This window comes from Haliotis rufescens, unplaced genomic scaffold, assembly GCF_023055435.1.
Source record: "Haliotis rufescens isolate VD_foot unplaced genomic scaffold, xgHalRufe1.0.p SCAF_16, whole genome shotgun sequence".
In the NCBI taxonomy this organism is placed as follows: domain Eukaryota; kingdom Metazoa; phylum Mollusca; class Gastropoda; order Lepetellida; family Haliotidae; genus Haliotis; species Haliotis rufescens.
Window position 1 is genome coordinate 34,518,497 of NW_025963846.1, and position 12,177 is coordinate 34,530,673.

The 12,177-nt window shown below is 40.7% G+C and overlaps 1 protein-coding gene across 1 annotated transcript; it reads right to left on the reverse strand.

Moving 5' to 3' along the window:
* Positions 1 to 263: 263 nt before the first annotated feature.
* LOC124118053 (GS homeobox 1-like) lies at positions 264 to 1,790 on the reverse strand. The gene is made up of 3 exons (XM_046480103.2): positions 1,214 to 1,790; positions 749 to 1,044; positions 264 to 570 (listed from the first exon to the last, which is right to left on the reverse strand). The coding sequence occupies exons 1-3, from the start codon at positions 1,788 to 1,790 to the stop codon at positions 382 to 384; spliced, it is 1,062 nt and encodes a 353-aa protein (XP_046336059.2). The 3' UTR covers positions 264 to 381.
* Positions 1,791 to 12,177: the final 10,387 nt, after the last annotated feature.

Genomic DNA, 12,177 nt, shown 5'->3' on the forward strand with positions numbered 1-12,177 from the left:
CAAGCGATCATTCGTAGTGCTATGGGATTCAAGTAGCCACACGATAGTAGACTTACGAAGAACATAACATCCAATTCCATCCAAACCAATCAGACGGTATATTGCTGTATGGGTATAATGACATCGAGGGTTTCTAAGATTCACAAAATGTTTAAGATATTTTATTTCATTCAGATATTTTATTTCAGACAGTTCATCATATACAAATTTTAGGTACAGGCATGAACAGTTGTAGCACTTAACTGATGATTCATTCTTAGCAGCCATATGGTTTGACACAATATGTTCACATATTCATAAGCAAATAAATAATAATAAATATACAAATCATAGATGTGTACATGTAGCACTTCATGGTCATTGATAAATGTCATAATTCATTCAGCACATGGGCGATGCGAACACCGATGGGTAGGGATACCCAGGGTACATTGGCATCATGGAAGCCTGGGGGACCGGGTATGGGAAGGTCATCATGGGACTTGGTGCCATATAGCCATACCCGGGTGTCAATACACTAGGAGTATGGGTGCGGGATTTGCTGCGAGCACGTTTGTTCTGGAACCAGACCTGGAAGAAACGAAAAATAAAATGAGTAAAAATCAATAGAGACAGACAACAGACGTTACATAGCAAATTCTATAAGTCTATAAATTATATTCATTTGATATATGTAAATGTACCCAACGTCTTCTGGTCACTGAATGATGGAATATTATCCTACTACATTTTATCAATATTGGCTTACCTTTATTTTCTTGGCGGGAATATTGAGTTTCGATGACATCTCCTCAAACACTTCGTAGTCGGGGTATTTGCACTCGGAGAAAGCCTTCTCCATTGCCCGGACCTGTGTCTGGTTGTAACAGGTGCGTCCACCCGGGGCTCGCATTCTCTGATGTGCGACAGGGCTCATCTCGGGGGACGGGACACTGGGGTTTGATCTGGTGGGACTGGGCACTGGACTCGGATCGCTGTACACACCACTGGAAGCATGGCTAGAGGCAGGACTTGGGCTGCGATGTGAGTGCATGTTGTCCTCAACTGAAAGCAATAGACAGAATTTAGTTTATAATTATATTAACATATTTAGTAATATATACGATTATGGAGATAGAAACTATTTTGAGTTTATCATTATATCATAGTTAATAATTAGTTATTAATTATTGATTATATACCACTAATTATATATGTTCAATTAGGTAAATACCTTTGTTGTAGTATTCTTGCATACTATGCGCTCCAGGGATAGGGGATGCTGTGGTTTGATGTACTGAAGGAATCTGTGGCATCATGTGATGGAGGACTGGAGGTTGATACGGCATGAATCCTGGGTAGACAGATGGATACATCCCCGAGCTGAGCATGGGGTACAAGGCATGGGGTGGGATAAATCCATAGGGGTAGCCAGGCATTGAGGGTGGTGGATACTCGCTGATTAGGGGTGTAGGTACTATCTTTGCTTCTGATAAAGATGCTTGTTTGGCAATGTTCTCGATGGTGTCACTTTTGGGTGTGTCACAAGAAGCTGATGTGATGGTGTCCTCTGTATCATCAAAAGCAATATGAAGTGCATCAGTGCCGCTGTCATCTGAGCTGACACTCTCGTCGATCTGCTCCTTCTTGATGATGTCGCTGACGTTGAAGCCAGAGGAGCGTTTCTCTGGTGTCCTAGGCTCCTGCTTGATGGGACGTTGTGTGGGCACTGGACCTGACCCTAGATCATCAGGGAACAGACATCTTGCTGACCTGGAAGCTGGTTCGGAAGTAATCTGCCACAAAAACATAAAAGGTTAAGTTTACGATAACGATAAAATGACAGTTAAAGAATGACAAAGACAGGAATTATATATTGAGTTAATATATCAATTGGATAACAGAATCTCCAACGATGACAATTTTTCATGACAAAAACTTCAAATCGTGATCCGTATGACTTTATATGGATGACTTACCTTGTTTTCCATGGTTGTTTGGAGCCTGGGACCCTTTTCAGTCAGATACTTGTGTACAAGCAGGTGATTCAGAGGTGAATGTGACGAACAGAGGTCTCGATGCCCAATTTATACCCGTCTCCAATTCACCTCTACTAAAAACAATTGATATACAGAGGTAAGGTAATCAGTGTGATTGCATCAGTGTCTTTGTCGGGAGATAATCTCTGAGAGATGACAACTAATCCGATAATCTGCCACTCAAGTGACTGGATGTTCGGCTTGGGCTTAGAGAAGGTGTCATTGGGTTGTTCGGGATGCGATCTTGTAACAACTCCTTAAAACAACAATTCGGAATAGATGAAGAACAGTGGATGTACTTTGATTAAACTGCCCATCACTTCAAAGAAGCCTTGATTGGATTTGTGATCTGTTCAGTCAGCACGATGTGTGACACTGAGTTAGACTCAATAATAAGGTTTACTCAGCATGACAGTAGGTAAAGTACACTATGAGAACGACTTGTTTAGCTTTTCTTTCAAGGGTTTAGCGTGCTCGTCAGGCGCTTCATTGGGATTTCTATAAGGAAAATAGGCGGGTGATCTTATTCATAATTAAACATTTATGAATACAGTAATGTTCACTGTTTGCATATATCCTGCTGCGTAAACATCTGTCATGCATATGACAGCACACAGATTTATCTTCTTATGGGGATTGGTAATGTCAACTGTACGAAATTCAATGAGTTTAACGTTATGGTTTAGACATATTTTTATTTCAAAAGAAATCTGGATCGGTCAACAAGCAAAACTTGTTTATGGAAATACCTATCCAAGTAATTACTTAACAACAGCTGGTTATATATAAGATGGTGCTAAACATAAACATACTAAATGCACACATGAAGCCAATACATTGAAACCAGTGGTGTCTGTGAAATAAAATAATGCAGTTTTCCATTACTACATGCATACACTTAAGCTACTCAAATCTTTTGCTTTTGACAATGACATCGTGAACTGATTTAAGAATAGCCATGTTTGTGGAACTGCTGACTGAACTACTGCCATGTAATATCGTTTTTAAATCATACCCATGTGTGTAGAAATACATGGTGTTTCTGATATCATTGTATTTTTTGACAGGTATAGAAAAAGTGAATTGCATCTTCTTAACGTTATGACATTCATGCCAAACGGTTTTGAATAGTTCTCATGAAGAGTTATAAAAAAAAAACACTTCTCCGATAAACTTGAATTTATTTTTGAAGTGGCCAGTGTTGCTAAAAGTCAATGTCTAATACTGCTAGTATCGCAACAATTGTTTCATTAAAGTTATGATTTGTGTAGTGTTCGATATTTCTTCACAGAAGCACAATAGGGGCACTGGTGGCCCAGTCGTCTAAGGCGCCGCAATTCGCTGTGCAGAGTTGCGTCCCTTCGGCACGCCAGAAACCTATGATTGTGGGTTCGAATCCCGGTTCTCCCCGATTATGTTTCTAGGTTTGTCACCACCATACCCGTGCTCGTGGGTTTCACCGAAGTGGCAAACGTCTGAGACCTGCATGACTTCGGGCTTTCCTCCCACATTAAGCTGACACGCCGTGATATAGCTGGAATACTGTTAAAAGCGGCGTTAAACATAACTCACTCACAGAAGCACAATACTGATACGCGAGGGCAGATAAACATGTATATCTGTACAGTGTTCAATAACAGTGTGTATGTTAACTGTGAAAGTGTTTAAGGACGAAATATGTTATCAATGCCAACAATGCTGGTGGTACATGAGCTGTACATTAATTATACCTTTCTATCATATTGTTACATGATATTTGTATTTTCTATTTATGTATTAAACTGCCAATGTATACGTTATCATCGGGAGCGGTCTTGATATAATTGTTGCTTGTTTACCAATCCCCATTTCATTTTACATGTATGTTCTGAAATAAAAATATATTTAAACCATAGCAAACACAATCATGTCGACAGTGGAGCACGTCTATCACATGTGTTCCTTCATTTTTCATGTCGTACGTTAATCTGGATTGGTAAATGGTGTGGGGGTGGAGGGGGTGGTGGTAAATGGTTTGTGTGGGGGTGGAGGGGTGGTGGTAAATGGTTTGTGTGGGGTGGAGGGGTAGTGGTAAATGGGGTGAGGGGTGGTGGTAAATGGTGGGGGTGGGGGGGTGGAGGGGGTGGGGGTAAATGGTGTGCGGGTGGTGGTGTGGTAAATGGTGGGGGTGGGGGGTATATGGTGTGTGGGTGGTGGTTGGGGGTGGGGTGGTATATGGTGTGTTAGGGTGGGGGGGGGGGGGTGGGGGGTGGTGGTAAATGGTGTGGGAGTGGTGGTAAATGGTGTAAATGGGATTAAAGCTTTGAAGTTGTTCATTCATGAGTGTTCAACATCCGTGTGTATGGTTTGTTGTATTCCATTAAATGTGAATCTAAATATTGAAACCACTTATTTAGATGTATAACAGACTTTAGGTATTTTGTTTGGTTTGCTGAAGGTGTATGCAAACGGAGATATATATTCCCTTATTTAACTAGGCATTATTTATGTATGATCTACCTAGAAGTGGACCAGACCCAACAGAGTAGAATATTTTGCACAAACTTGGATTTTGTTTTATTTTTTGTTTAAATTCCAAACTGTAAAAGTTATGACTAATACACTGCGGCTACCCGAATATTATTTCCTTAAAATTAAGATCGATAAAAAAAACTAAAAAAAACTAAAGAAAATAAATTAAAAAGATTGTGCAGGTAAATACAATGTATGTAAGTATGTATGTGTGTGTGTATGTATGCATGCGTGCATGTGTGCATGTATGAATGGGTGTGCATGTGTGCGCTTGTGTAAATGTGTGTTGGTTGGTATGATAGTGTGAATTAGAGGGGCAGGCGATGTGTGTACGTATGCCGTAATTCAACATAGTATTTCAGATCTTCTACATATTAATGAGTATTATCACCTTAATGACGGGTACTACAATATACTTACACCCATAACAGTCTCCTTGCCAGAAGCCAGTGTATGTCAGGGTATCCATATCCATTGTTTGTAATACATGTCAACAAGCTATCCACGCGCTGTCCTGTTGCAACCTCGCCGGTTCATGCACGTGCATCTCGGTAAACACGGACCGACCTCAATCATTACCGTCACGATCGTGACACCTGATTTGTTTCCAGTTGGACTGTCCACCGAAACAAAAACACCACTAACGCAAATTACCCAAATAATATGCTTTTTTATTATTTTTTTTCAGTTATGTGATGTGGTGTATATAGATTTTGTTTATGTTTCGAAAGTTCATTTTGTGTTTGTCATGTTTTGTCTGCGAGTGTTGTGACATTCTTTCTCTCTGTAGTTTTCATTCAGCTTTCTGTTGTCAGTTTTTGGTTATATATAGTGCACTTCAGCATTGCTAATTTATTCTTCGCGCGTAACCTTCCCGCCTGCCTCGGTAGAAAACAAACATATTCTGTAAAAAAATATGCCGGTTGATATAGCGCATTATAGACAGGCGGTGGGGTTATTTGCTTCTAGTCTATAGCAAAGCATCCAGCTTATTTATTTTTTTCTCTCTTCCTGTTGTATCTATAAGCTAAGAACGTCTATTATAGTAGTGATACTTCTCTAATGTTGCGGGGATGTTCACCCAAACCCTGGGCCAGTAAAATATGGTAATTTAAAGATTGTTCATCTAAATGTAAGGAGTTTAAAGGACAAGGTAGATCAACTCTGCACTGAATTTCATTCATACGACATTATTTGCTTAACCGAAACGTGGCTGTATGAGTAAGTGAGTGAGTTTGGTTTAACGCCCGTTTTAACAGTATTCCAGTTATATCGCGGCGTGTCAGCTTAATGTGGGAGGAAAGCCCGAAGTGATGTAGGTCTCAGACGTTTACCACTTCGGTGAAACCCTTGAGCACGGGTATTGTGCTGACAAACCTAGAAACATAATCGGGGCAAACCGGGATTTGAACCCACAATCGTAGGTTTCCGGCGTGCCCAAGGGACGCAACTCTGCATAGCGAATTGCGGCGCCTTAGACGACGGTCCATACGTCCACTGATCAGGAAACGTAAGAGAATACATAAGGTTGCTGAAGAGCGTAACTTTGATTCTGACTGGACTATTTTTCATCAAATACGAAACCGTATTATCTCCTATGTTCGCACTGCAAAGAGAAAATATGTACTCAAGTACACCAGTAATACAAACTGTATTGATTTTGCCATCACAAGGGATAAATATTTCAAATCATCATCTCTCAAGGATCTTTTTTATAATATTAATTCTCATTTAGTTATTGGGTTTTTAAAAGAGATAGAATTGTTTAACAAATTTTGATAATATGTATTGTATTAAATGAATGACCTTTTAAAAATTGGTAGAACGAAATTATATCTGAATTTGTTACTGGCCGTATCCTCAAAGGGGGTTGAAGTAGTGTAAAATTATTGTCCCCCTGAGAGGATATTGTAAGTTCATGTCATTCAAAGAATATTTCTGGCTACTAGTGTTTAAAACGTAGAATATTTGTATTTTTACTTGTGGCTAACTTTACATACAATCGCCAGTTGCTGAGGGTATGATGTAAATCCTGCTGGGGTCCATGCAGGTAGCAAAGGTACTGTAAGTCCCCATGGTCCCCAGTATGGTGGTCTGCCTTCAGTTGCTGACGATCTATAGCCCGTTTTTATTTTGTGTCGTCTGTTATAATCTGATTATCTTATTGTTCTAAAACTAGTTTTACAATTAGAATCTGTGATATTTTGCTAGTTGTTATGCTGTCCTTCGACGACAGGTCTTAAGATATTCTATAAATGCATAACTTGCTCAAGTCACGATATGGCTGAAACAGTGCCGATGTGACTGTAAATATTAACTCACTCACTCACTCAGTAATACAACATTTCCTCCCATCAATTACCACGATATACTATATGATGACACAAGAAATATTGCAAATGTGATGAACAATAATTTCTCTGACCAGGCATCTGTTAAATATCCTGATAAAGTTCTCCCTGATATTAAGCTTAAAACAGAAGAATCGCTCTCTACTATCATTTTAACAAAAAAGGAAGTTCAATATTTCCTCCTGACTGTTGATGTAACTAAAGCAACAGGGCCCGACGGTATCGGCAACAGATTATCGAAATTAAGTGCTTCAGCGATATCATATCCACTGGCTGAATTGTTTAATGTATCCCTGGACAAGTCTGCTTTTCCGGGGAGTTGGAAAGAAGCTTCCGTAGTACCTTTTTATAAGAAAGGTAATATCAATGAATGTAGTAATTATAGACCTATAGCTCTCACGTGTTGTGTGGCTAAAATGCGTTTTTAAATCTGTTTTGAATTACTTAAGAGATAATAATTTGCTTACAAATCTTCAATCAGGTTTCAAGCCATGACATTCTAAGGCTAACCACCTGACTTACTATGATTTTATTGCTGGAAAATTAGATTAAGGCAGTCTTTTGCGACATTAGTAAGGCCATTGATAAAGTTTGGCATAAAGGCATTATCCATAAACTCAAATCGTATGGTATTGAAGGGAAATGATTGAGATGGTTTGAAAGCTACCTAAAAAATAGATGTCAACGGGTTGTTATTAATGGGTATAGTTCAGTGAGTGAGTGAGTATGGTTTTACGCCGCTTTTAGCAATATTCCAGCAATATCACGGCGGAGGACACCAGAAATGGGCTTCACACATTGTACCCATGTCGGGAATCGAACCCGGGGCTTCGGCGTGACGAGCGAACGCTTTAACCACTAGGCTACCCCACCGGTCGGGTATAGTTCCGAATTACGACCAGTTATGACCGGAGTTCAACAAGGATCAGTTTTAGGACCGCTGCTGTTTCTAATTTTCATAAACGATATTATAGACGATACTGATAGTAATATTAGATTGCTTGCCAATGACACGTCCCTATATGTCGTGGAAAATGATCCGAATACAGCAGCACATTGTCTGAATAACGATCTAAGTAGAATATCCTCTTTGGCAGAAAACTGGCAGGTCGATTTCAATCCTAATAAAACAGCATCTATCCAATTTTCCCGGAAGATTCTTCCAAATGTAAAACCAGTTTTGAAAATGAGTAACACTTCTGTTCAGGAAGATCATTCTCATAAACACCTAGGACTTACTCTCCAAGGAGATTGTATGTGGAACGATCACATTAAAAGCCTAGTTAAGAACGTCAGTCAAATGAATCACTGTCTCAGGAGTCTCAAGTATCGTTTAAATAGAAAAACACTGGAAACTATGTATAAATCTTTCATATTACCGATATTTGATTATTGTTGCCACATATGGGACAACTGCACAAAAGAACAGGCGTTGCTACTTGAAAAATTGTACCCGTGAAGATTCCGGGGTAGAATAGGTCTTCAGCAACCCATGCTTGCCCTAAAAGGTGACTATGCTTGTCGTAAAAGGCGACTAACATGATCGTGTGGTCAGGCTCGCTGACTTGGTTGATGCATGCCATCGATCTCAATTGCGTGGATCGATGCTCATGATGTCAATCACTGGATTGTCTGGTCCAGATTCGATTATTTTTAAGACCGCCGTCATATAGCTGGAATATTGCTGAGTGCGGCGTTAAACAACAAACCAACCAACAAACCAACCAACTTGAAAAATTGAATCTATATGCACTCAGAACTAATTGTGGGGCTGTTCGTGGCACTAGTCATGGTAAACTTCATAAAGAAACAAATCTTACGTCATTAGAAGAAAGAAGGCATTTTCAAATATTGAATATCTGGTTAACAATCCAGTATCGGAATATCTCTCATCCATAGTTCCAAATAGAGTCTCGGATGCAAGTTAGTGATTATAATTTGAGAAACTGCTCACAGCTGCAAAACATAAAGTGTTAAACAAATAATTATGTCAAATCATTTATTCCAGACACAGCTAATATTTGGAATTCAAATCAATTAAATACACTAATGCGTATAGCTTAGGAAGTTTTAAAAGTTTTATAAAAAGCAATGATAAGAATGGTATATACTTTGATGTAAATTATGGATCAAGATTCTGTCAGGTTATACACTCCCGTCTCAGGCTTGGCTGCAGTGATCTTAACGCTGACAAAGTTGCTAGATTTATATCCGACAACCCGAGATGTTGTTGTGGCTATTCAAGGAAGATGCGCTTCATTTCTTTCTTACGTGTCCTTTAAACAGTGAGTGAGTGAGTATGCTTTTACGCCGCTTTTAGCAATATTCCAGCAATATCACGGCGGGGGACACCAGAAATGGACTTCACACATTGTACCCATGTCGGGAATCGAACCCGGGTCGTCGGCGTGACGAGCGAACGCTTTAACCACTAGGCCACCCGATCGCCCCAATTTTGAAAAGCATATCCGAGTAAATATATATACCCGACCCTGTATATACTCGGATATGCTTTTCAAAAAAAATAAAATTATATATATATATTTACCGACCGCCCCTGTCCCTTAAACAGTACAGAAAGGCAAAATATGTATTATTTCGTATAAGAATACGATTTAAATTCAATAATAAATGGTAATTCACATTTAACGATTGTAACAAATCTTGAAATTTTGAAATCAGTGCACAGTTATAGTCTATCTTCTTGCCGATTTAGAGATTTATTTTACCTTTTATTATGTATGTGTAAATCATGATTTAAGGTCTACGGGCGGCCTTTATACACGATGTCATATGTATTCATCACTGCCGAGGGTGAGACGAAAATAATGATCTACTTTCAGAACAGGACCTCATTATTCCTCCTTGAAAAGCTGTAACCGCCCCTGCTCCATGAAAATCTGCCAACCCCGTGTGGGTGTGTAAGAGGTCTCTCGGAATTATCTTTTGTTCAGTGGGCTAATCATATGTGTCCTGAGAGTACCGTAAATAGAGATCTAAATATACTCACGTTAAGTTCATACCTGCTTGTCGTGAAAGGCGAAAGGGATTGGGTGGTCAGGCAATGACTTTGTTGATGCATGTCATCGTATTGCTGACCAATTGCTGACCGTGTCCGTGGTCTAGTGGTAGAGCGGAAGGTCCGGGTTTCGATCCCCGACCACGTCATACCAAAAGATGGTCCTTGTTGTTACCCTGTCTGGCACTCGGCATTAAGGGGCTGAAACAAGGACTGGTCGGCCCGGAGTCAGTATACTGTGTCTGAGTGGGGTATTCATATTAAACTGCGGCATGGTATCTCAGTGAGCTAGCACTATAAATCGGCATCAGTGCGGACAAGTACAAGCAGCCACACACACACACACACGTACATGCACGTCGCTATATAAGTGCAATATTCTTGGACGCGACGTTAAACCCCATTTAACCTCACCTCACCTATCCCAATTGCTAGGGTCGATTCTCACGATGTCTATTACTGCAGACTCGATTATTTACAGACCGCCATCATATAGCTGGAATATTGCTGAGTACGGCATTAAACAGCAAACAACAAACAACACCAAAATGTAACGGGTACACAATTTGGTTGTGTTTTGAACGTGTACGTCCTGGCGTAGACTGAGATGAGCAGCCCGTCCTGGCGTAGACTGAGATGAGCAGCCCGTCCTGGCGTAGAATCGAGATGAGCAGCCCGTCCTGGCGTAGATTGAGATGAGCAGCCCGTCCTGGCGTAGATTGAGATGAGCAGCCCGTCCTGGCGTAGATTGAGATGAGCAGCCCGTCCTGGCGTAGATTGAGATGAGCAGCCCGTCCTGGCGTAGATTGAGATGAGCAGCCCGTCCTGGCGTAGACTGAGATGAGCAGCCCGTCCTGGCGTAGACTGAGATGAGCAGCCCGTCCTGGCGTAGACTGAGATGAGCAGCCCGTCCTGGCGTAGACTGAGATGAGCAGCCCGTCCTGGCGTAGACTGAGATGAGCAGCCCGCCCTGGCGTAGATTGAGATGAGCAGCCCGTCCTGGCGTAGATTGAGATGAGCAGCCCGTCCTGGCGTAGATTGAGATGAGCAGCCCGTCCTGGCGTAGACTGAGATGAGCAGCCCGTCCTGGCGTAGATTGAGATGAGCACCCGTCCTGGCGTAGATTGAGATGAGCACCCGTCCTGGCGTAGATTGAGATGAGCAGCCCGTCCTGGCGTAGATTGAGATGAGCAGCGGTCCGCTCCATGCTGGTACGATGTGCAATCAGCACAGCAGAGACCCAGAGCCTGTCGGTCCCACAGTCCCAGGGCTGGGCATTTGCAGGAAGCGTCAGGCACTGGCCTTATGGAGACCTATTCTGATCCGGAATCGCCGCAGCTTTCACGACTATGATGCCACGACTATGATGCCACGATTGAGTGAGTGAGTGAGTGAGTGAGTGATGCCACGAGTGAGTGAGTGAGTATGGTTTCACGCCGGTTTCAGCAATATTCCAGCAATATCACGGCGGAGAACATCAGAAATGGGTTTCACACTTTGTACCCATTTGGGAAATCGAACCCGGGTTTGTGGCGTGACGAGCGAACGCTTTAACCACTAGGCTACCCCACCACCCCAACATGACTATGAACTATGTATAGATATAACTGATGATAATACATATACATGCAATCCTTTTGTTAGAACAATACATGTTCAGGACCTAAAATCAATTCCTTTTAAGTAAGCCCTGCAAGAACTTTAAATAGGACAAGGTTATTAAACACATTTTAATACAGAATACATAATCGGTGTGCATACTTTATATTCTGACAGTCTAAACATTGAACTATGATACACGAATATTCATTATCAATCAGTTTAAAGTTTTTTTCAACATGAACACGTCATAAGTGGTTACTTGTACATTTAAGACTGTTTGCTGGCCTGAAAGATGGGTAACGAATTTTAAATAATTTGTTCTCACTGTCCAAAAGAAAAAGAAAAAGATCGCTGTGCATTCTGTTGTCCTAGGTATATTTATAATAGTATTATAACTACCGCACCAAATCTATACTTCATAATAGAAACATGTGGAGAAATCACCCACCGTTTTAACCGTTTTGAATTTCAGTATAATTAACAGCTATTTGCTTTTATAAACATTATAATATAATGTATGATAAAACTCAATCTTTTTAAAATCAGACCTCAGTTCTCGCTACCGTAATGAGATGTCCTCAGATCTTTGTTTAGCTGTAGCGAGAACTAAGATCTGATTTTAATGAGATTGGATAAAACTTTAAGCAATCAGAAAAATCTATAGACAGTGGTGTGA

What these genes read in the sequence shown, in the direction of transcription:
- LOC124118053 (XM_046480103.2), bottom strand. Translation starts at nt 1,790, where the DNA reads ATGTTTTTGTGGCAGATTACTTCCGAACCAGCTTCCAGGTCAGCAAGA. An exon ending in GCAAGAATACTACAACAAAG is followed by an intron (nt 1,045 to 1,213) that starts GTATTTACCTAA and finishes TATTGCTTTCAG; the next exon opens with TTGAGGACAACATGCACTCA. An exon ending in TTCCCGCCAAGAAAATAAAG is followed by an intron (nt 571 to 748) that starts GTAAGCCAATAT and finishes CGTTTCTTCCAG; the next exon opens with GTCTGGTTCCAGAACAAACG.